We start from the raw sequence: 23,253 nt of genomic DNA, 5'->3' as shown, positions 1-23,253 counted from the left end.
GGCAGGGCACAACTTGTCGGGCCGAGGGGGGATAAAAATTATTAGTGAGGGCAGTCTATACTAATTGAATTGATAAACTGTGGCAGAACCAACGTAGTAACAGGATTTCCGAATCACACTGAAAGATCTTGGGATGGAAAATGTGTAATGTCTCTAAACACCTCAGCAGCGATTTGACCCAACTAGTTATGCATACGCGTAATGCACATTTGCCTCGCCCCCAGCGAGATAGGACACTATTTTCCATGCTCTTCTTAGCACGAGGTTGCATTTTGCTCGAAGTATAATATATGAAAGAATATGAAATGAATTACTTGGCCAAGGGTTATATGCGTTTTTGAGGCTTGTAGTTTTTTTAAATTAATTTGGAGGTAAAGAGCAGTGAATAGAAATAAAGTAGGCAGAACAGCCTCAATCAAGAGTCTTAGAAACGATGTCGTCGTCAAGAAAGGTGGGGTCATGCTTTCCAAAGACATCCGCCTATTTTCAGGTGACAGTTTAATCGATCTTGACCAATTAAGCAGTTAGGAAATAGGCCTGATTTTTCAAGTCAGAACAAATTGGGGGCATGAGGGAACGCGACTGGCGGCACAGAAAATGCCTCACTGCAACGAGGTTCGAGGGCAAATGGGGAGCCATTTTCATCATCGCAAAAAAGCGGGGGGGGGGGGTTGATATCCTGCAGCCATACATGAATGCGCTCTAATCGCCCTCTTTGTCGAATAGTGCAGGAGAGGAACCCATATTGATAATTAAACCGGTGGCTGCAAAGCCCCAGGCGGACCGGCCTCGTCGTGCGCAGCGTAGGACAACCCATCTGAGGGTGACGAAGATTACAGTGCGCTGCTTGCTTGTCGTCGAGTAGCTGTTGTCAAGGGTGGCGAATGCGCGTTCGGGTTCATTCAACATGATGATGTAATGAAGGGAAAAAATCAAACGCCTTAAATTGAGGTCCCTAGATCCTTGCTTTTTTTTAGCTGGTATTGTTTTCTGAAGGTTTTGGTGCTAATATTGGATAAATAAATATACCGGTCACTTTTTTACCACTCACCTATGAAGTACTCCCCCCCAAATACATATGTAATAATAATCCGTGGGGGGGGGGCTGGTTCAAGTTACCCTCCTGCCCCCCTCGTTCGATAGGCTACTGGGCAATTGTGATGTTTTAACAATTCCTCTCTTCTTTTCTTACACTTCAAAATAATTCAAAGTTTAAATGCTGTCTGCAGAAAGCTGTGCTAATAACGGACAGTGACAGCTGTGGAATATTCATGAACATGAATAGTGGAAGCTCACTACTTCCGTGTTCACTTGTTAAGTTCCCTCCTTTAACCTGTTTTTTGAATAAACGGTCACACTCGGAAACTGAGCTTATTTTTCATTCAGTGGAAAAAAAGTGTTAATTCTTTACGAGACATGATGATGTTGAACGCGTCATATTTTATCAAGCCTTATTTGTGTCCAACGAGTAATTTTTCAAACCCCAGATTCCATTTCATCTCGATCAACCGACTAACATCCAATGCAAACATAATAACCGTAGATATAAAATGCGACGCTCGAAAAAAAGGAAAATGCAAGTAACACGGGCCGTACGTTTTATCGACCACGAAAGGGCAGTCCATCTTGCAGAACAATTAAGGATGAAGAGGACAGTGCGTCTGCGGAGGAAGTTTCACCAATCAGCATCTAACGAAGCCTTCGCTATACAACGGCTGTTCAGCTACTCCGGGTATTCCGCAGATGCCACTACATTCTTCGCTCATACGTAATGGTACTGATGCACCGAGGCTGCGCAGAACGTTCCCCCCATAAATTATTACATGCCGACACCGGCGAGGTACAGTATGCGGTTACCGTAATCAAGCTGGCGCGAAGGTGGAAATCGTCACTTCCGTACGCGTTGAACGTCGTGTTCGCCAATGAGTGTTTATACATCCATCGAGTTCACTTAGCTTTCCATTTTCGAAGATGTGATGTGCGCAGCATATAGGCCTATGCCCTGCACGAACTGCTCTCTAAAAAATACTGTGCAGTACCAATGCTTAAAGATAGATATACCAGTTGGTGAAATCGTCATTTGGCTCTCAAATTTGCCCCATTTGCCAGGCGTTTGATGTGCATGCATTTATCGCAGCCCAGGGAGACTTTCGTGGATTATCCAGCTAATGTTTTTCTTCAATGGCATTCCTCCTGTATCTGGGTCAACCGTAAGACTGGTCACTTTTATGGTTATTAAAAGCATTTAGCACCGTCCTCCCTCGAGTCATAATGCTAATTACACATTGGAGACACGGCGTGGTGTGACCATGGAGCTATTGCTGCCAGACCGTCCTCCGTGCACTCCGCTGTTATGAATTATAAAGATCAGCCACGGGTCTCAAGTGTTGAGCCGAGGACTCGCGGTATTAGGATTCAGCGGGGGTACACCCGTGGCAAGCGTACGACCCCCATGAGTAGCCCCGGTAGAGACAGGAACAGCAAGCCGGCTTGAATGAACCGCACCTCGTCCGGCCGCGGCTGTAGCAGTCGACCCCGGAGCGCTGGCCCCTCGTCGCTAACGGTGCCGCACGCAGGAGCCAGGGTCCACCACCACCCGCAGCACGTCGGCAGCCCTGCCGGCTACGGCGGTGGTGGGGGTGAGTTCGTCCACACACCCGAAGATAGCTATGACGAAGCGACTTTGAAAGGCTGCGTGGACGAATGCGAGAAGGTACGGTGTAGTGATCAATCATTCTTCTAGGTAATTGGTAATGCGTTTGAAGACGTTTTTGCCAGATACGTTCTTGAAATGACAGCGATGTTGTCTTAAAACGATACAGCTGCTAACAAACTGATATGCACTATGAGTAAGTGCTGTTTGAGATTAAGGCTGTCGGATAGTGTAGGGCAAAAACACGCTCCATTTAACACTATTGGCTTGTACATGGATAGCTCTTAGTGTTAATCCAACACGTACTTCATGCAGGGGGCTGAGTTGTCGTAGGGTCCATCCCATGGCAAGCCCTTTCACAAGTTTAGTCACACTGCCACAGGCTTGACAGTCACAAAGCGTCATCCTTCATTTGATATCTTGATGCATAAGACATATACAGACTGGTGACTGACTTAAAGACACTTGTGAGGCCTTGTGATGGACTTGAATGCAGCACTAGTTGGAAGAGAGAATTTCTCACCTAGTCCACGCAACCAAATTATTCTGAACATGTGTCTGCAAAGGTTACAAGCAGGAGAATGATCCGGTTCATTTCCCATTTTCCCAGCAATTCTCGGGATGGGATGACATTGGGCATAGGTAGGCCTATATTTAATTCAACATACTTAAACAGGGCAGGTAGATCAGCAAATTTAATTTGTTTTCCAGTCCGAGTTTCACTCTCAATGAATGACAGTGAATTTACAAAGGTAAAACACAAATGTCCAAAGTAAACTTAGATGGACTTTAGGCTTAGATTGAATTCTCTCGATGGATCAATGTATAAGAAAAATTCAGGGCAGTGTATAGGCCTACGTTTATTTCGAGACAACACTGAAACCCTTCGTAAAAATGTTGCTGCCACCCAAAGTGACAGTTGCGGTAACATCAAACCATTCGAACACACACCACTCATCAAATCGTTGTGTCTAGTCACGTATGAGTATGCTAATTGTATTACTGGCGTTTTACGATCGTGCCGTGCTGAAGATGACTTTGGCCAGTTAAGCCACGCCTTCACCATGATCTCCCTCTAGGGATGCAGCTCATTTTGCAATGCCAGGCAGAGTAGATGTTGCAAGGTTATATGACATCCGGAACTCGTAATTATGAATCTGAATTGCCGTACAAATCTACATTGTTTTGTTGAAGCGCTCACAGGAACCAAAGACGATTTTATGCGTGGCCAGAAGTTTACCTTGGCCAGGTTTACGCTCGGTGTCTGGTTGCAGTCACTATGAAAAAGTCGACCTCATGTGCAGTATGGATATGCGCAAGATGGTTTCTGCATATTCACCGCTCTTTTAATGACTAGCTGTACTCGTCCTTGTAATAAAACGCCTGACCATAGGCCTAACGCTGGATTAAAAAATCGTCCTCTACATTTTGTTTGAGTTTCTTGTCAGGTAATGTGCCACAATTACACACCCACTGGCCGCGCCTCTCTGAACCAGCTGCTGAACGAAGGGAATGACCGGACGATTGAATGGTGAAAGGTTTGCACGGAGAGATGGATCCTTTCATATGCTCAAACCAGAGCGGGTTTCCATTTGAAGATGCCATAAAAGGAAGGTTTTTGTCTGTCATTCTCCAAGCCGTGAGAGAAAACCTACGCATGTCAGTGACCTTTTTACCGGCATCGTTTTGTCCATTCCATCAGTAACTCCTTGTTTTCCGCCCTTTTCTTTGCCGCCTGCAAATATGTAAGCGAATATGGCATTAGTGCACAACGCAAAGTCGGCATGTAGGGAGCCATTTCATAATAGACGTAGGACACTGAAGAAAGTCTTGAAGAAGGGAACAAACATGATTTCAGGGCAACTCTTCGCCAAGCTATACCCTGAAGAGGTATATCCGCCCTGAGCAGAAGCACCCCCTCATCGGTTGCAAAGAGCCGCGTTGTTTGGGAGTATTCATTTTGTTGGTAGCGACGCAACCGAAACGCTTGAGTTTTCTGATCGGTCGTGAACCAGCGATGTGCAGTTATTACCAAAGGAGCCGCCGTTGCTGAGGAAATAGCGCCCTGTCTTGGTCCAGCTCGGGACCCAAGACCCTTCTTTTACTGCACGTCACGGACTAAAGGTTGGCAAAATAAAACCGGCCTTGTACAAAAATATAAACATAATTAACAAAGTGCTCGAATATCTCACATAGCTATTAAAACAATTAAATAATAAATACCATTACATTATAGCAACTGAAGTGCCTCAATCTTTAAATCATCAATGGAGGAAATGCGCAGCTCGTGGGCGAAATAATTTGCAAACTTTGGCCGCCCATAAAAATGCCAGTCAGTGTTTGGAATCAAAAGACAGGTTTACAGGAGGACAGGAAAATAACCTCTTATTTCCCCTTCTAAAGTCAAACTCGGAAACCGTGTATGATGTGGATTTGTTGTGCCAATGTTAATAATTCCTCGAAGATTATGAAATTGTGTGTGGGGAGAGTGTAGCGTGAAGGATCACAATTTACTTTCATGCCACTCCAATGACAAACCAACCAGACTAGTGACCACTGGCCAGAACTGAGCATAATTTGAATACCGACTTCTTATTGCAGTGTTTTAGCTGCGTCGTGCATGTGCACTGCATATCTTATGGGATAATAGAGATACACGCACAGGCTCCTTAGTCTCCAAAGTTGTTTCAGTCTGTCTTAATGCACGATCTCGCTCTCGGACATCACACTGTCCATTTTGCCCTGTATGTACCTTAGGGCTATTATTCTGCATGATGCGAGGAAAAAAGGGTTTTGTTCGATCATCTCTCTCTGATTTATCGCTTTGTGCTCGGAGATTACGAACAGATGACTGGCAAAATAAAACCTGATTCAACTTCGTCGATGATCGGAGATACCGTGACTTTGCATCATTTGGGAGTTTTCTTCAGAGGAAATGGTTGCGGCGTCAGCGTTGCCGTTTGCCTCTGGTCTACGTCGCTATCGGCGTCTCTAATTCCTTCCATGCGGAAACAAGAATTGCCGAAATCCTTGAGTCGATGAGTCGATCAATTTCGTATGATTTGCCGCACACTAAGCGATACTGCAGTATGGTAAATGATCCCTGTCACGAGACACAGTCATTTTACCCAAATGGGGATTTGAACCACGAACCAGATGGTATGAGTGACATAATTTCCCTATAGAAAATAATTCATAGCATCTTAGGGTCAGTAGTCGCCCGATGTGTTTGATAATACATATTGTTAATTACCCTTGTAATCCATGTTTGGACGTGAGAATGACGTAGGCTGTCTTCAAATCTAACCTTGTAAACTAATTTAGGTAGTATTATCTAGACATTAGTTGCAAACGAAAAACAATCAGTGATTAAAGTGCAAGAAAGCTTTGAGAAGTTTCCTTTTAATCTGCAGAGGAAATGCGACATTCTGAATTGATCGTAGATTCGCTCTGGGCACTAAATTTCATTTATGATCACTGTAGCAGGTCAACTGTGCAAATTCGCCGAGAGACCATTCGCTGAATCCACCCTGTCACCTTGCAGCAGATTCTACACGAATATATAAACCCGGAGACCAAGAAATTACTCATTTCTCAGCTTTGCAGGCGCACGAGATGCAGCTGGCTGCATTTTCATGACAGAGTAGGCCTAATTGGCTTGGGCTTTTGAGGCGGAGATATAAATTCGATTTCGATCGATTTCGAATTTGAGCAGATACATAAGAAAGATGGAGACATCATAGCTTGACTGATGAACATCTGGCAGCTGCACCATGCTTTTTTGTGTGGTGGAAACCTAAACTGGTGAAAACTGACTCGATAAGTTTCACGAAAATGCTAACAACAGCAGGCATAGTAGCAAGCGAGATTGGTCAAGATAGTAACGCGAGATGTCAAACCGACCGGAGCAATAACGTCACCGAAATTTAATTTGGTATTCAATTATGGAAACATGCTAACCTTTGATAGGCTTTCTAACGCTAAACTAGAAAAATGAAATACGGATTTAGATGAAAAAATCACGGATTCCAAAGGAGATCTTCAACCATGCGTAAGGCCCTGTCCGAAACGGGCTTCTAGAGCTACGGCTCCGTCTGTTGTCTGCGCGTCTCCAAGCATTTCCAATGGAGCAAAGACCTAGACCTAGCTGTAGACAAGAGATTCAGATGCAGCCTAAAACGCCAATAACCGGAACAAAAAATCTTTCTTCTTACTTTTTAGATTTTATATGGTCCCGTCACAACCTCGGAACGCTGGCGTCGTATTCAGTAAGTGATTCCGTGGGAGTGGACTCTGAGGCACTGCAGTCATGCGCACGTCGCACGAAGGCGCGCGTACATTTTAACAAGAAGCCAGCTCTTATTGGGTAAAGAGGCAATCATACATCTCGTACGCAGATTTAGGCCAAAGAAATGGCAAATAACATAGGCTACATATCCGAATTACGCTTTTCCACCTTGTAAGGAACAGTCACACGCAGTTGGACTGATGGTCATCGTGAAAAAAAAGCTGAACAGTTAAGTCTGGAGATGGAGAATTTATCTTTTCAGAAAATGTGAAGGAATTATTTTTTTTAATGGGAGAGACCTACGCTGTCTCAGTAATGTTTCGGAGTCGCGTTTTTTTGGCCAGATTTGTCTGCAATATGGTTTATAGTTCATAACTTTAGAATCTGCAACGGACTCCAATTTTTGTGTATTGAAAAAAACTATTTTGCACAAGCTGCAAATGTAATGATTATGTCAGCCACCGACTGTGCTAAGTTCTTGTTCTTTCTACGCTTTTACCTTTCTTGTTCTTTCTACGCTTTTATTTTTCGAAAAATAAAACGCACAGTTAAATGAAAACATGCAAATCAAAGAACTCGTCAGTGTGGAGCACAAAAACGATTATTAATCAAAACTAGGGAGCTCTAAAACTAGGGAAACAAACGAATGAACGAAGCATGCAAGACACACATGAAGTTTATGTAATTAAGAGCAAAATTTCTCAAAGATAATCGCGTCCTTTTCTTCACAAATTAAGTCACATTCATAACACAGCGTCGCAGCGTTCACCTTGAGTGCGCGCTTAATTAATTATGTGCACTAAAATTGTGCAGGAACAAAAACAAGTCTTCAAGCTTAACTAAAACAAGTGGAAATAGCCGCAGTTTGACATGCAGTATTTATCTCTAGCGGTGTACGACCTTTCTTGGTCTTTTTGCACGTACGAATGCCAGGAGGCACAGCAGAAGTATTTAGTGCCGCTCTGTTGACGGTGAGTAGATCTGTCATGGACCAACAGATCTGTCACGGGTCGGAAGACGCTCTTATTAAACCCCACGAGAATGATTTGGAGAACAGGATTTTTGTCTCAGCGGATTGCGGCCAAGCTGATACAAACTGATCTACGCTCGGCGAGGTTGAACATCAATGCTCTCACGTGCCCTACGATTATCCAAGCACACTGCACGACCAATTAAATATGTCTGAATGCAGTTCAGTGCATGCTATCGAACCTGAACGCTACTGTCGTTAGCATGTAGTAGGCAGGTTTTGCCCGATAAAAGCAACGTAAAAAAATCTTTGAAATTATTTTTTGTTAAATCGCGGGCCTCTTCAAGTACGTGTGTAGTTAGTCACACATTAGCCACTGCCACTTTGCTCGAAGATCCATTGGAAAAAAATCTGTTTACATAGCATTGTGTACACTAGGCTTTTCATTTTCATGTAATTACTTCTCGTGTCTATATATGGAGGTATAATTCGATTTTCTTGACGACACAGCGGAGCCACGACAGCTGCCATTACTTCTGGTAACTGATAGTGTTGTCAAGAATTTCCATTTAAACGACCATGAATGGCGGTGTATAATCTTTGCGTAGACGCAACGAACAGAAGCAGTTTCATTTCATTATTGCAAAATAGATTCCAATTTACATGTGTATGGTAGATGGACGACAGATAGTACGTGTACCTGGCGCCTGCAACTATTGAGTTAAATACACTTTTACAGCAATTTTACCTGGCAATATGGATGCCCGAAAATTTCAGCACAATAACAGGTGTATTTTGAATTGAATTCAAACCTTTCTGTGGGAAAATGATTGATAGTCAGGACCACAGTGATCCCCTGGCCTTTTCCCATTTATTACAACAGTATAATATGAACTAATTTACGGTAATATTTTAAATGCTATCGTCCCCCATGAATTTGGTACTGGGGGAAACAATGTCGAATGTCCCTTCCATATTTAAAGCAAAACAAAATACTGAAGGAATTGATGGATGGAGGATTTTCCCTTTTTAGTTTTTTATAAATGGAATAAGATAATAAACACGGTGTGCACAAAAAAGTGTAAATAGATCCCCCCCCCACGATCGAGGAGAGATTTCTGCCCATACTTGGCATGTCTGTAAACAAAGCTTTTAAAGCATGGGCTTGGCATAAAAATCAAAATTAAGTGTCGTGCTTGAGACTTCCTGGAATGAAATGGAGTTTCGAAAAGAGACGCGTTGATTAAAGGCACCACGCAACACAAAATGTTTTTCCAACAACCCTCCCTCTAAATTTCAGCTTTGTGTTTAATTTAACTTAAAGAAACCTGGAAATTTTACTAAAAATTGCATCTTTGGGTTTCAGTTAACTTGATTTTAAATTTTTGTTTTGCAATTTCAATCCATATTGTGATTTTTTTTGTTTATGCTTATGTATTATTTGCATATTCATGAGAAGAACTACGATGTCATCCAAGGCACTGGATCTCAATGTTGCACTGATTTGTGCACGGAAAGTTTCTAGATCTTTTTAACCACTGCTATGGCAGATTTTATTTTCTTTAGCAATATATTGCTGTGTAAGAATATGGCAATAATCCAGCAGAAAACCTTTGCACGGAAATGTTCCTATATAGACAGCAAATTTTGGGAATCACAATTTGAACATGAAAACATGCAACCTGAGCTTTGTCTTCCTGAATTTACATCAAAGCAAAAGCGCCCTTGTCCAGAAATGCTTGGTCAATTTTTAAATGTTGGAAAAACTGCACCGTCCAGTTCACGTAACTCAAAAAGATGTCCAACAGTCTTCATACGTGGAAGAAGAGTACAGCGATACACAAAAAATAATTCTAAGAAAATTCATTTCCTGGTTCCTGTAATTTTCATTTGCTGGTTTGCTATGTTAATCGTTACTTGGAGCCTTTTGATATTAATATGATGCGTAGATTTCTATATTCATGAGAAAAAATGTGTGGTCATACCAGGCACAGAACATCAATGTTGCTTTGATGAAAAAAATGTTGGATTTTTTAAAATATATATTTTGCCGTCTTAAATTTCCGTTTATTTGGCAGTTTATTGTTGTGTAACCAACGAGCAATCGAAATGTTCGAAAGAGCAAGTTTCGGGTTCAAAATGTATTCGTGGAAACGTACAAACTGAACAGTGTCTTCCCTGATTTACATTACAGCAACAGCACTCGCACTTGTCCGGAAAAGCTTGATAATTGTGGATACTTGAAGAGTGCACTTTCCATACGCTTAACCCCCAAAGAGATCTCAAACAGTTCTCATAAGAGTCTAAGACAAATTCATTGCACAAAGCCTGTAGGCCTACAATAATTCAAATGATGCAGAAATATTTACGTATGCAGAAGCCAAGGAAAATTGAGTTTGAAAGAAACGTGAGAGGGTTTACATCGACGTAACTTCTCGGCTTGTCACATTCAATGAAAATTTTCAATACCGAAAATGCGGTACCTTTTGTATGTACACACTATAACTGAATCAAATGCACTTGAAACGCACTTAATGGTACCCATTTAGTAATGTTATAGTAGCATCTAACTGTAAAAATAAAGCAGTGATCGCACAGCTAGAGTTTCTCAAAACTAATTTGAAACACCAATTTATAGCATAGGTTTCTTGGAAACAATACGTAAGAATAGATTTAGCTTGCAATATGACGCTACATTGGTCCAAGCTACAAAACAGTCACCTAGGGCACTCCTAAGCGTACAGTTGGACGATCAACATCTTTGGACTGGCCAATCAGTACCATAGTTTGGATCGAAGCAGCAACAGTTTTCACCAGAGTTGTATAAAAAGAGAGTAGCGTCAACGCCAGACTTTGGAGCCAACATGGCTGTTCATTTTGTTTGCAGTACGGCATGCAGCTATCGTGTGCTAACTATCCAAGTCCACTGATGCATAACCGACCATGTTGGTTGCAACATTTGAGACATTCATGTCGCAAACCTCTCTTTAAATAGTTTTGTTAGGACCATTGCCGACTTGAGCTAAACAACAACCCTATGGTATATAGCTTAGTGCACTGAGCTCTGCCCATCAGTAACGTTAGAGATTCCAACCCGTTAGACGCATTCAAGCAGGTTAAAACAATTTGTTTGGATGGCAGGATAGCCGAAACGTTTGTGGGGTGGCAAAGGTCAACTTAATTGGAGCAGGTTCAGGCGCCTACAGAGTAATTTCACCATTGAGTACCACAAACTCTGATGTAGCCGTTATCCCAGTCCTCTGTGGCGCTACCAGGGGAGGGGCACAGGCGGTAGAAGTGAGGGGGCAGGGTGGCCCCCCCACTTTTTTTTTACTGGGACACGGCCCCCACATTTGGTCTTATAGTGGGGGCAGGCTCAATGGATCGGGCTTTTTAATGGCGGATGTGTGATGGTCCCACAACTGCTCCCTTCCCACTTTGAAACTCGTTCCGCTGGGACAACTGAACTTTGATCCTTTGGTATTGGAAGCTTTAGTGATAAAGTTGCTGTGACGAATCTTATTGTCTTTCTGAACCAGGAGCCGCATCATGATTCTCAGTATTCAGATGTTTGTGTCTGTGCTTACTTCTCGCAGCTTGTTCGAGACTTTAACACCAGAGTTGCCCAATACCGCGAGAAGTTAATCGGCATCGCCGACGTAAGCGACTCCTTGCACTTCCGGGAGGATATACGGCGCAAGCGCAGAAAGGGTCTGGATGCTGCCAGGAACGCAAAGTATAAGCTGTTTCCACACATGCGTGGGTAGGTACAGTACATCTCCTTGAGTTCTCAAATATAGCCTATAGCAAGTTTTTTTTTTTACAAATGATTGTTTATCCAATGCTTGCTTCGTGACATATCTTGTGCATCGAGGTATATAGTTTAGGCGTGCATGAGCCGTGGTCTTGCTCATCTTGAGGAGTAATCATGTGTTAAGTTAATAGTTATCTTTCAGTCACGTTATCGAACTGTTTGCTTTCGTAAAGTTGCCGGGCAGTTTTCAAATTATCCAATACCTTAGACTTTGGTCAGTGATCAGTCATTAATTCTGCTTATATAAATGACGGTCCTAGCATTGTTAGCTCTAAATTGACGAGGCCTTTGCACTACATGGGACTATCAACACAGTGTGAAAACCACTGCTATTTTGCCCTTTGCTTTGACACATCAAACTCGAATTAATTCTTCAGTTTAATATTTTTCTTCCATCTAATTTGTGCAAACATATCTGAGAATTCACTGTTTTCACGCCGCAGAATCGAATATGAATAATTGCCGCATTCTATAGGCTGTCATAGCACACGTGTGAGCTCCACCTCTGTCTTGTCTTCAATTCGTGTGAAAAAAGATAAATTTATCACTTCAAGGGGACAAGCTACTTTGTATTTTGTAAAGACGTAAAAGGTAAAATGTCTCATTATAATTTGAAAAAAATTCAGAGATGTCACTATAAACTCATGATTTTAATAAACCCGAAACTTGAAAAAGAGTGAGATTTCAGCACTTCGTGAGCACAGGAATGATGGCTGAATCACGGTGAATCCGGTGAGTGTTCTACTGTACTTAGCGAAATTACAATAAGAGATTTGATTGCTCTCCCTTGACATCTTGAGGGGTGTAATAATCTAATGCAAGGAGTCTGTTAAAAGACCGGTTCACTCACGGAGTTTTAAACGTCTTCTTAACCTATCGCCTCCTGCCATTGACGACAGATAGACCTGGCCATCCGTCTCTATAAAATGTGTTGTGTTTTTGTTTGCGTTCTAACCATTTTAAAATCCACCTTAATCCTTTTAGAAGTAGTGGCCAGGGATTTTCCTGGATCAGAAGAGCTTATCAAAACCAACCCTTCTTTCTACACAATATTTATTGAAGGACCAAAAATTTATCAACATTATTATACGCCCAAGAAAGCGCTGCACAGTGTCCTTGCATTGATCTTGCGTGTTTCTCGGGACAGCACCTTAAAGGTGTCCTCTTTCCAAATAAATACTATTCAGAAGTCGGAGTCCGATATGATTGGATGCTTGCATGTGCATCCGCCCTGAGCAGAAGCACCCCCTCATTAGTTAAAAAGATCCATGTTGGTGGGGAACGTTCATTCTATTAGTAGCGATGCGACCGCAGGGCAGGCTAGTCGTTCGTGAACCAGTGAAGTGAAATTCCCACCAAAGAAGCCCCTGTTGCTAAGGGAATTGCACCCTCTCTAGGTTCCGCTCGGGGTGGATAAGCTGGTACATGTATAACCGTGGGTTATGTTTATACCCGCATCCATTCAATAGGCCAGCATCAGACTGGCGTGCACCAACTATGAGCAATGGGTTGTGTCCAAATTATTTGGTTGCAGCCCGCAGTGGTCCCCAAGCGGAACCAAGAGAGGGCGCATTTTTCCTGTCAAACGAATGCTCTTTTGGGGGGAACTGCACTTCGCTAGCTGTGAAACGAATGCGTCGCAGTGGCGTGGCTACCAACGAAATGAATACTTCCCACCAAAATGGCTGTTTTCAACAGATGAGGGGTGCTTCTGCTCAAGGCGGATAACACACTAGTTTCAAAATGGCTGCAAGCGCTATCTTTACAGTCAAGTGCGGCCAGCATTCAGATGTTTGAAAAATTTAGCCATTCCACATTCGCTGAAATGGTGTCGGCCTACCTATTCAATTTGACTTAAACCGTTTTTGATGTCCGTAGCAGAAGCAGATCCAAGGGAAGGGGGCGTTAACTCACGCACACCCTTCTTTCTGGATTTCTTAGGGAGACCACCTTTTCTTTTGTTGTTTCCTTCCGCTCTAAACTGGTTATTATTAGAAAAGTTTCAAAGACAGAAACTATGAATTGCCTACACTGTGTTCCCATCACCATTTTACTACCCCAGTTCAATAGATGCTGGGCGCCCTCCCCTCATTTTGTATCAAAATTATACCTGATCACCCACTGCGCATTGCGCAGCATTTAACAGTGTGCATTCAGACTTCTGACGTACTTGGTGACTGGATCAAAGCGGTTATCGTGCATGGTAACTATGGAAATGGGGGGGGGGGGATCACAACCATCGTTCCCTGGCTTTTATAATGTAATAATAAAACAGGCAGGCAAGTAGGAAGACAAACAAACCAATAATCTTTGGTGAAGGGGCAATATATCAGTGGGGGCTCCAGGCTTCCTGCACCAATGAAAGGGGGCGTAGATCACCTATAGGAAGGGGTCCGGGGCCCCCAAAGGAGGTAAAACCTCGAACATACGAGCGAGACTTATTATGGTTGAAAATTCCTGCGTTTATAGGATTACCAAATAAAAACTATGTAAGCAGCAGTGAATATTGGGTGTTCTGACAGCTGCGTAAGATTTTTGAACACTTACTGGATTATTCTTTCTTTTATGCTGACGGCTGGCCTTAGTTTTGGAGGCCACTAGTTGGCAAATATACGACTGTGAAATAGAAAGAGCAGACACTGTACGCAAAAACCTCTGATGACTTTAACGGTTAACGGTGGCAGGACATGATTACATGAAATCCTCGGCGTGCAGGTTGCATAAAAATGTACTGACCATGCTACGGTATCGTATGCACTGACATGCTTCTATTCGTGAAAGCAACGAGATGCAGCGTTATGAACTGACTAGGCCTACTTATCATGGCAACCCGCGGCTTCACAATACTATTAATTTTTTTTCAAAGCAGGCCTATTGTGATCACAAATAATGTCACTGAGCAGGATAAAAGATGAAACCTGAGCGACTGAGGCTATAACAATGATAGAAAAACTGACGAGCTGGGCAGTCAAATAAAAAAAAAGGCAAGGGCGTACGCTACAGGGAGCGAGCTAACGTTACACGACGTCTGTGTCTCATTTGTTATGTATGAGACATTAATTAAAAGCACCTGGCTGCTTTAGGGAAAAATGTGCGTGTATTTTTATGAAAAAAGCATATGACTTTCCACCGCTGCATGGAGAATTCATTTCGAGAGATCCTGCGCGTTGGTGTCCATTCCTTCAGTCCACCAGGGTGTGCATCCGGCAGCTTCGTGAAGTGTAATCTCTCGTTAGGAGAATGTGCATTTATGATTAAAGATACCACTCGATGGAGGACTTTGATGTCTGGCCGCGTTGGGCAGATGTAGCTGAGTCCTGGGAAATGTTGCATGACGTGGGGCCCTAAATTATGCAAGGTGCTTCAGTTAAGGTCGTGAGATTGGCGTCGGTGAAAAACATCAGGACCACTGCTGAGTGCATTTCAGTATATTATTTGGGAATGGATAGACTTTGGTGCTGAAGTTGACCTTGTTGCCCTAATGATGAGTTCGTTTGGAATTGGGGCGATAAATTTCATTTTAAAAGTGCCAATGTAAAAATATTTTGGAAAATAACAAGTGGCCTATATTTGTTTGAAATGTTAGGCCTTTTGATAAAGTAAAACAGAAATTGGATATCACAACGACGTACATTTCGTTGATTCCTACATAAATAGCAAAGATCGTTGAGTTATTTAACACGCCCCATCTCTGTACAGAATAGGTATGAATGTTGAAAATAATGCACAGTGCTGAGTAAATGTCTTGCTTTGTTTTAAAGGTGATTGTAATATTTGACACCAGGCCAGGCCATCATAGCTAAATGGGTACCATAACAACAGCGGAAAACGTAAAGTTATCAAAATTTGTGCTTTCTATCACACAGCATCTGAGAACAATTTAAACGTATTAGAAATTCTTTTTGCATTTTTTTGGGTAAAATACTGATTCAGTGTGCAGCTTGGTGTTAACTGATTTACAGTAATTGAAACAGGTGTCGCTGTGGCATTTGTTTCAAATAAAATGAACAGTAATTGAAAGGGGTTCTGGTTGTGTACACATAAACGAATACGTTGATCCTTTGTGCACAACATTTCCACTACAATGGACACATTTTTCTTTCTTTATCCAATTCGTTCCCGAAATCCCCCTACTTCTATCAAAATTGTAATATGGCGCCATCAGAGTATGGTAGGTTGGGAAAAGACTGCAGAACCATTTCGGCCAAATTAGTAAATTGTTTTAACTGTAGTTATAAAGACCAATCTCAAGCAAATTTTGGCGAATTTACCATTTTACAGCGTATTCTTCTCTCATCTGTTTATCATCAAGAGATACATCAAATATTTGTCTAAAAATAGTGGGAAGGTTTTTGTACAGAGATAAAATTTTGAAAAACAAACAGTTTCTTTTGGTTCCCCCATCAGCTAGAAAACAGTGCTGTAAAAACACTCAGAAACTTAAATCGAGTTCATCGTAAACGAGGTAACAACTTCAATTTTGCTAACTACTTTAAGTAATAAAATCCAAATTGTCCGTTGTGCTCCAAACTCTTCTGAATTTGTTTGATCGAGGCTTTTCTACTAATATTTCTTCAATCCAGATGAAAATTAATATTCTTTGTTTTTAAAGGTATGATGTTACCATGATAGAATTGAGTCTGCTAAACGGCTACTTTTCGTCTCTTTGCAATGTTATTTTCGGTAGTGAGTTGGGGCATAGTGAGATTTAAATGGGATCCATTCTTACCTTCATTCTCAGCTGCAGTGTAGCACTTTAATTCATGCATCGGCATAGAGGCTTTGTCACCGACGGCACATATCGGCAACTCCCATCTCAACAGAGATAATCTTACAATTTTTTGGGTGGCTTTCGGCGCCTTAAGAAGGAATGAAGTATGGAAATATTCTGTAGCACGTTTTATCCTATTCAATGCAACACAATTTGTCTGTGCATGTATTGGAACGTATGAGTACGTAAAGCAGTGCGCACAGTATAGCCTGTATTCAGGAGTCACATGAAATTAGGATATATCGACAAGCTTATCTCATCACCTGAACTCTTACCCCTGGCGAACTCTAGTCCAAAATTTATGCTACAGTTCATTAAGCGAAGGCCGAAATAAAGTAGAATCGATATATCTTCTAAGGCGAGGTAACTCCAGACAATTTAGCCTTGAGAAAATCGTGGAGTTACTGGAATTACGTTCAAAATGTAAAAGAAAAATTGGCAGATATTTTGAATAAAAGCAAAATATTGCGATTGCATGCGTTTTGGCACGGGAATGAGGTAGTGTGAATATTGCAGCACGAATCACAAGACTAAGCTCTCACCAGGCATTTCGATTTGGGCATATTTCACAAGTCTGACACGTTAGCTCAGTGATTTCAACCCCAGGAATATAGGTGATGACTCGGGCCCCGGGGAAGTCAAGTTTGGTTGTAGCTTTAATCGACAACCCTGTCAAAATTCCCCTGACAGTTGGCTAGACTGTTATACAGAAACAGGGCTGCAGTGCCTCGTGTGACAGCAGAGGCATGAAGGTAGGCATATGAGTATAGATTTAGTATTAAGTAATGGAAGGTAATCAAGTAATCAAGCGGAAATTTGGCCAAGCTGTTTATTCCGTTTTACGAGTGCTGACTACATAACCAGAAGATATTATGAGCTACCGAGCTACACTGCATGCTCTCGTGGTGCTTTGCTTGTTTTTTTTTTTTACTTGGTGGTTTTGTTTGTTTGTTTGTTTTTTGCTGTGTGCTTTATAGCTTGATTAACAATGTTTTTAGCGCCATCGGAAATACGCTTAGCGCAAATGTGTGACTCGGTATTAATTCAATTTTCTCACAAATTGATTTCGATTCTACATTGATCTCTGATGCGTGACATACAGACCCCAGGAATGATTTGGTTCAGTTATGATTTGCTGGACATCCTAATCATTCTTGTTAAGCCAATTGCAACATTAAAGGGATTCTTAATATGTCTGAAAATAATTAGTGTCTTTCAAAATGAAAGACAGTAGACATATCAAAATGTAAAGGGTGATGCACTTCGAAGGAATCGACCACTTTGTCTGAATTGAGCAGTTTTCTGCAATTCATTTTGTAAAAACCTCTCCCATTTATAGATAATTCAGCGTACAGTCTCTGGCCACGAGAAAAGTAAATAAATCTCCAAGCTGTTGCCACAGACGATAAGGCGTTTCCCTTAAGCTACAGACGTAGACGCACTGTTTGCTCTCGACAATGGAAATCGCAAACGTGATCTGATTATCCAAAATGTCATTTTGAGCTGTTTGCAGAAGAGTGGTGTTAATGACGCTCTCTCATCATGTATTTTTTACTCGGCTTGGCCTCAGCGTTAGCCTGCAGGCGCCCACCGTTCCACATAAAGACGCTGTGTCGGCTTTCTAGCGTTGGACGGCGAGTAATCTGATTTGTGTGTATGCACTGCGGGAATAGCCCGAGGATGCATAAACACGCGTCGAGCGGCCCCTCTTAGCGCGGTTCGATCATAGAGCAAAGGGCCATGGTCTTGGTTTGATCGAGACAGTGCGCGGAAGAAAATCCGGTAATCCACACATAGCGCACTTAGTCCTCGAGACTCGTTTTCTCTTACTGCTTTACGTCTGTGAGAGATGATGTTTCATCCCGCGGACAAAACATTTCGAGGAGCAGTTGAAAAGTGGTTTTTGTTTGACCTTTATGTATGTTACGAGAACTCGTCGAACAGCATCTGACATGGTGCGCCTGCGTGAGCCATAAAAGAGACCAGTGGAAATTGTATACGCGAGCGGGATGTATTTGCACATCGGGAAAATTAGCTCCTTAGGCCCCCCAAAGGCTCCGGTTTCAGGTCAGGGGCTGGATCCAAAATTGGTGCGCCAACGCTGCTTGTTTTTTGCCCTACAAATAATGTGCACGTACATGTGCTTGAACTACCAACACTGAAATAGACTGACCCCTCAGTATTTACTGTTTTAAAGCTTTTTCAGCTGGTAGCTGTACACAGGATATAAGACCACCTCGTTTGTGTGGTTCCCAGAAGTAAATGTTACGGCAATACAGAAATGACGTCATCTGAAAAAGAGTGCCCGGCGTAATGTATGGGAGCCTAGAAGGACTCCTTTACTGTGCCTATTGCTCAACTGTACCCCCATCTAAAACACGTTAAAATTACGCAGTAGCAGGATTCCAGTCGATGTACATTTGGCAGTTTTTGGACATCGTATGTTACCAAATAAAAAACTGTTTTAATTTGGCCTTAAATCTCCATTCTACGTTGTTGTTTTATCTGACGCAGTATATAAAGTGTACATATCACTTCCAGAAAGTACACACCTTGCAAGGTGTCTGAAAAATAACCGCACAGAATTGGTGACAAAAAGTTTCCAGTCACACACATATCCTGTACATCTGCACCATTCCCGATACCCCGTTGCAATATCTTACTTGAGTAACTTACTATACCAATGAGCTTCCCTGTTTAAAAATCATAGCATTAAATAATACCAGGGGGGTCAATGGACTGGTCTGATTCCTGACATCCTTTCTTGTTGGTTTTACCCAGGAGGCTTACAAAGCCAGACTTCCAACGTCTTTTCATACAGTTGACCGGCTGCATGCATCTGTTTATAGCAGAGATGCGGAAATCCTTGGTACTCCTCTCAGCATTTCCCATTGATCATGTTGGTAAGTCAAACTGGTTTTCAGATTCACGGTAGTTGAGTGGACGGTGTAATAGTCATAACAACACATGAAGGCCAATTCATAATCGGCACGAAAGTGAATACAAACGCGATTTTGCAACACTAATCAAACACTTGAGCTGCAATTTTGCAAAAGGTGAATACATTTGAACTAGGCTAAGCGAATTCGGAATAACGCTGCAAGCGTTTCGTGACATCAAACTGATGCACTTTCGCATTTGCCTGAAGTGTGAGCTGGCCTTATAGTTTGATTTTGAAAAATGCGTATACCTTGGAACACTGAGCGTAATTGTATACTTACAAAAATAAAGAAAAATGTAACATGGAGAGGATTAATGTTACCATGTTCGTCATCAAATCGTCTGTGTATATAAAACACGTTGACAGCATGTGTAATGGATAAAGTCCTAATTCATACCCTTTCATACATCAATAACACCGTTAATACAATGCTAAAAACTCGGTTCTCGAATGATGTTTGAGAATTAGTTGGATAATGTGTTTGTCAAGTTAAGAAAGGAGGAAATATGGACGGTGATGTCTTCATGTCGCGAAAATGTACGTGACCGACAAGACATCTTTCAGCTTCAATTTTCTACTGCATTTTACACCAATCAGTATTCACAAACAATTTATGTAAACAATCACAATATCCCTGCGCAGTGAAAAACTAGATCCCTGTGGAAGCCTCTTGGTGGCGTTCGATATTGGGAATTCGCTCCTAATTACCGAATTACTTGAATGGCAGTCCTTTAATTAAGGTCAACTAGGGTAGGCTTCAGTTTAGAGTCCACCGAATACCCACTCCGCATAAAGGGTTGTTACTAAAATCACAATTTTTGTCTGACCATAAATTGGTGTACAGCGGCCAACGCCAATACCACGGAAAAGGAAACACAAAACGTGATCAAAGGTGAAGTTTAAGGCAGGCGTGTAGGCAGCGTGTTTCCGTTGCAAATTAAAATTATGCCCCACCAAGATCAACTAATGGATCCCGGCTTGCAAAGCACTGTAAGATTATATCGATTTGGGAATATGTTTTATCTCAGTATTCAATACATTTACTGTATATTTTCACCTACATTTTCATTAATGATCCAATTGACGGCCCTATATTGCTTCTATCAGCGTCGCAGTCTCCCTCTTAGATTCTCTATCGCGTTGCATTCTGCCATCCTGCATCCTCTTTAGCTACACTACTGGTGTAAAGTATTGGCTAGGCAAACCCCTTCTTTTCTGTTTAATTACTCCGTCTATAACGGTACCACGAATGCGTACACAAAATCGGGTATTGGATATAATGGTAATTGCGAAGAAATTATTCCCAGTTATGAGACAACAGAATAAGGTGAGAAAATGCGTTCTCTGATGACTGCAGTTGAGCGAAAATTGTACTCAGGCATGTGGAACTCGGGATCGGAGAATTTTTCGCCCCATCTTTACAGTAATCTACTTCCTACGGGTATATGTAGACAGCTGCATTGTGTGCACAAAATCTTTTGCGTTTGAATTGCTTGTATGGTAAATATTAGCAATCATGGCAATCAAGAATGGTTACAATATGTGAGGCTTATAACAAATATACATGAAATTCATGGTATTGTTGTGTTATTGTAGAGTAGGAAGACGTTTGCATTAAAGAGGATATAATGTAGTTTGAATCGTTTGTTTTGCAAAAACCTTGTATGAAAAATTGTCATTCAAAGTAGTGCATATGCCTTTTTTTGGTTGGATTTCTGTCTGCGATCGTTTTTCAGCTTTTGTTTACCCATCATTAAAGAAGTCCTGTGGTTTTTATTTGCTCGTGGCATTGCAGAAGCAACGAAACAGTTCGGTATTCCAAAAGGCAAGGTCGGTCGACAACAAAGCACGCTGTTGGCACAGGTTGAGCTAATGGGCAGACCCCGTGCTCACGTATTGCCGTTCGCGATGACCTAAGGCGCGCTTAGTTTTGGCATGCGCTGTTGGAAAACCGAACTTGCTCATTTTTGTTATACTAATGGAAAGGGCACACTGTTGCTTGCTACTTACACGTTTTGTGGTTTCATTGGTACTTAAAAATCAATAAATCGAATAATTACCACAATCATATTTTTTTGGTTAGATGTTACAATCAATACGTTGCGTATTGACAAATATTTACGTATAAATTGTGTTTGGTAGTTTGAACAAAATATTGATAAGTTGGATTTGTCTGTTTACCTTTAAATGTTCAATTAAATTGTGTAAACGTGATCTGGAAACGCATATTCTCGCACGCAACGGAAACGATTCTGCCGCTTTAAAGTAGCTACCCTGGCCAAGAGTGATGATTCTTCATCTTTCATCTGCATTTTATGTGTGCATGATACCATCGCATGGATCCATACAAAAATTCCCGCGCATGTTGTTTATTCCCTTTTGCCGGTTTCTTTTTTTATACCTTCTTGTGGGCCACATTTATCGTCAGGCCATCCGTATGAAAACCTCCCAGGTATGGTGATGATGATGGAGATAGCTGGCCCCTCCCACGACCGGCGGGGTGGGAGCCACAAGGGTCGAGAGCTGACTGTGTCGGAGATCTCTGACCAGCTGGAGGAATCGGTCATTCTGGATGGACCAATGGCCACGTCAGAGGATCTTCAACTTATTGCTAAGTATGTAATCGCTTTTTTTGGTGCAAAGAACACATTTACCGCACCTTACCTCAGTGATATGCTAACGACTGTCCATGTTAAAAGTACCTAACTGCTATTACAGTACAAAGAACAAAACCACAACACCGTACCTGTGTATAATGTGCTTGTGATTGTGCGTTTGTGGTAAAAATAAGTAATCGTTACCATGGGAACAAAGAACAAAATGATCGTATACCCTACCTGTAAATTAACGAATATCCACGTAATTAGAAATAAGGTGTTATTTAATAACCTTGGTCTAAGGACTAGAATAAGTTTAGTGCACTAGCTCATAAGGAACAAACTCAATAGCTGCATGCTAAATGCGAAATGGACGAAGACATTGTCGTTTGTCATGTGCCCTGCCGGCAAAAGGTCGTAAGCGCTCACGTCCTTTTGCCGGGAAGCATGATCACAGCAGATAAAATGTTCCCGGCGAAAGGGCATAAGAAACACACTCTCTTTATTTAGTAAAATTGATAAAATTTACAACAAAATCAACACAGGCTGTACAAAAAACAAACTTTGAAAAACTTATAAAAAACGACTTGGGAATTTGTTTTAACTTTTATATTTCATTTAAATAAAACAGTTGCATGAATACGTCCATTTGCCGGGAAAAGTGTTTTTGTAGTGATCATGCTTCCCGGCAAAAGGGCACAAGCGCTTACGTCCTTCTAGGCACACGACGAGTTATAGAACACCGTAAGTTTGCGCTCTTTTCACCCTTTTACCTTCTCGCAAACCATGCAAGGTCGAATAAAAAGTGCCCCTTTATAATGTCTGAGATATTTGACCAGCCTTTAAAAAGTACGTCACACTTATCTGGATAATCCATGTTTTGTAATCAGATACACTGATACTGTGCACATGCTGCATTTTAGCCAATCAAATGAAAGACTGTTGTGTTAGCCATCTTCATATTCAGAACCTGAGAGTGAAATTAAAAGCAACAAAATTAAAACAAAACAAGAATAATTTAGAATATGTGATAAATTGTATCCAAATGTTTCAAGCCACATTTAAAAATATAAATTCAAATGAACCTTGGTTGGTATCCAGAGTAGTCTGGCACTGCCCTCGTCATTGAATGTTGTATATTTAGGGAAAACAAGTGAAAATGGCTTCTAAGTGAATAAGGTCTGTTGGCCCTGCAAGTTAGTTGGCAAATTTCTTATAT

General features: G+C 41.7%; 1 protein-coding gene across 2 annotated transcripts in view; it reads left to right on the top strand.

Moving 5' to 3' along the window:
- The first annotated feature begins 1,760 nt into the window (after window positions 1–1,760).
- LOC110988708 (regulator of G protein signaling 7-binding protein-like) overlaps window positions 1,761–23,253 on the top strand; it is a 32,180-nt gene continuing 10,687 nt past the window's right edge. Inside the window, exons 1-4 of one of the 2 annotated variants that reach the window (XM_022252487.2) lie at window positions 1,761–2,713; window positions 11,508–11,674; window positions 19,278–19,399; window positions 21,866–22,052. In XM_022252487.2, the coding sequence (XP_022108179.1) occupies window positions 2,495–2,713; window positions 11,508–11,674; window positions 19,278–19,399; window positions 21,866–22,052 (695 nt within the window). In that variant the 5' untranslated portion in view covers window positions 1,761–2,494. The remainder of the gene's footprint in view (window positions 2,714–11,507; window positions 11,675–19,277; window positions 19,400–21,865; window positions 22,053–23,253) is intronic. The other variant, XM_022252488.2, reaches the window with a different exon arrangement.

The sequence above is a fragment of the Acanthaster planci genome, linkage group LG05 (assembly GCF_054643075.1).
Source record: "Acanthaster planci isolate LZ-2023a linkage group LG05, COTS_SCS, whole genome shotgun sequence".
Classification (NCBI taxonomy): domain Eukaryota; kingdom Metazoa; phylum Echinodermata; class Asteroidea; order Valvatida; family Acanthasteridae; genus Acanthaster; species Acanthaster planci.
The sequence above is the reverse complement of the archived record's forward strand: the minus strand, read 5'-3'. Positions and strand labels throughout refer to the sequence as shown.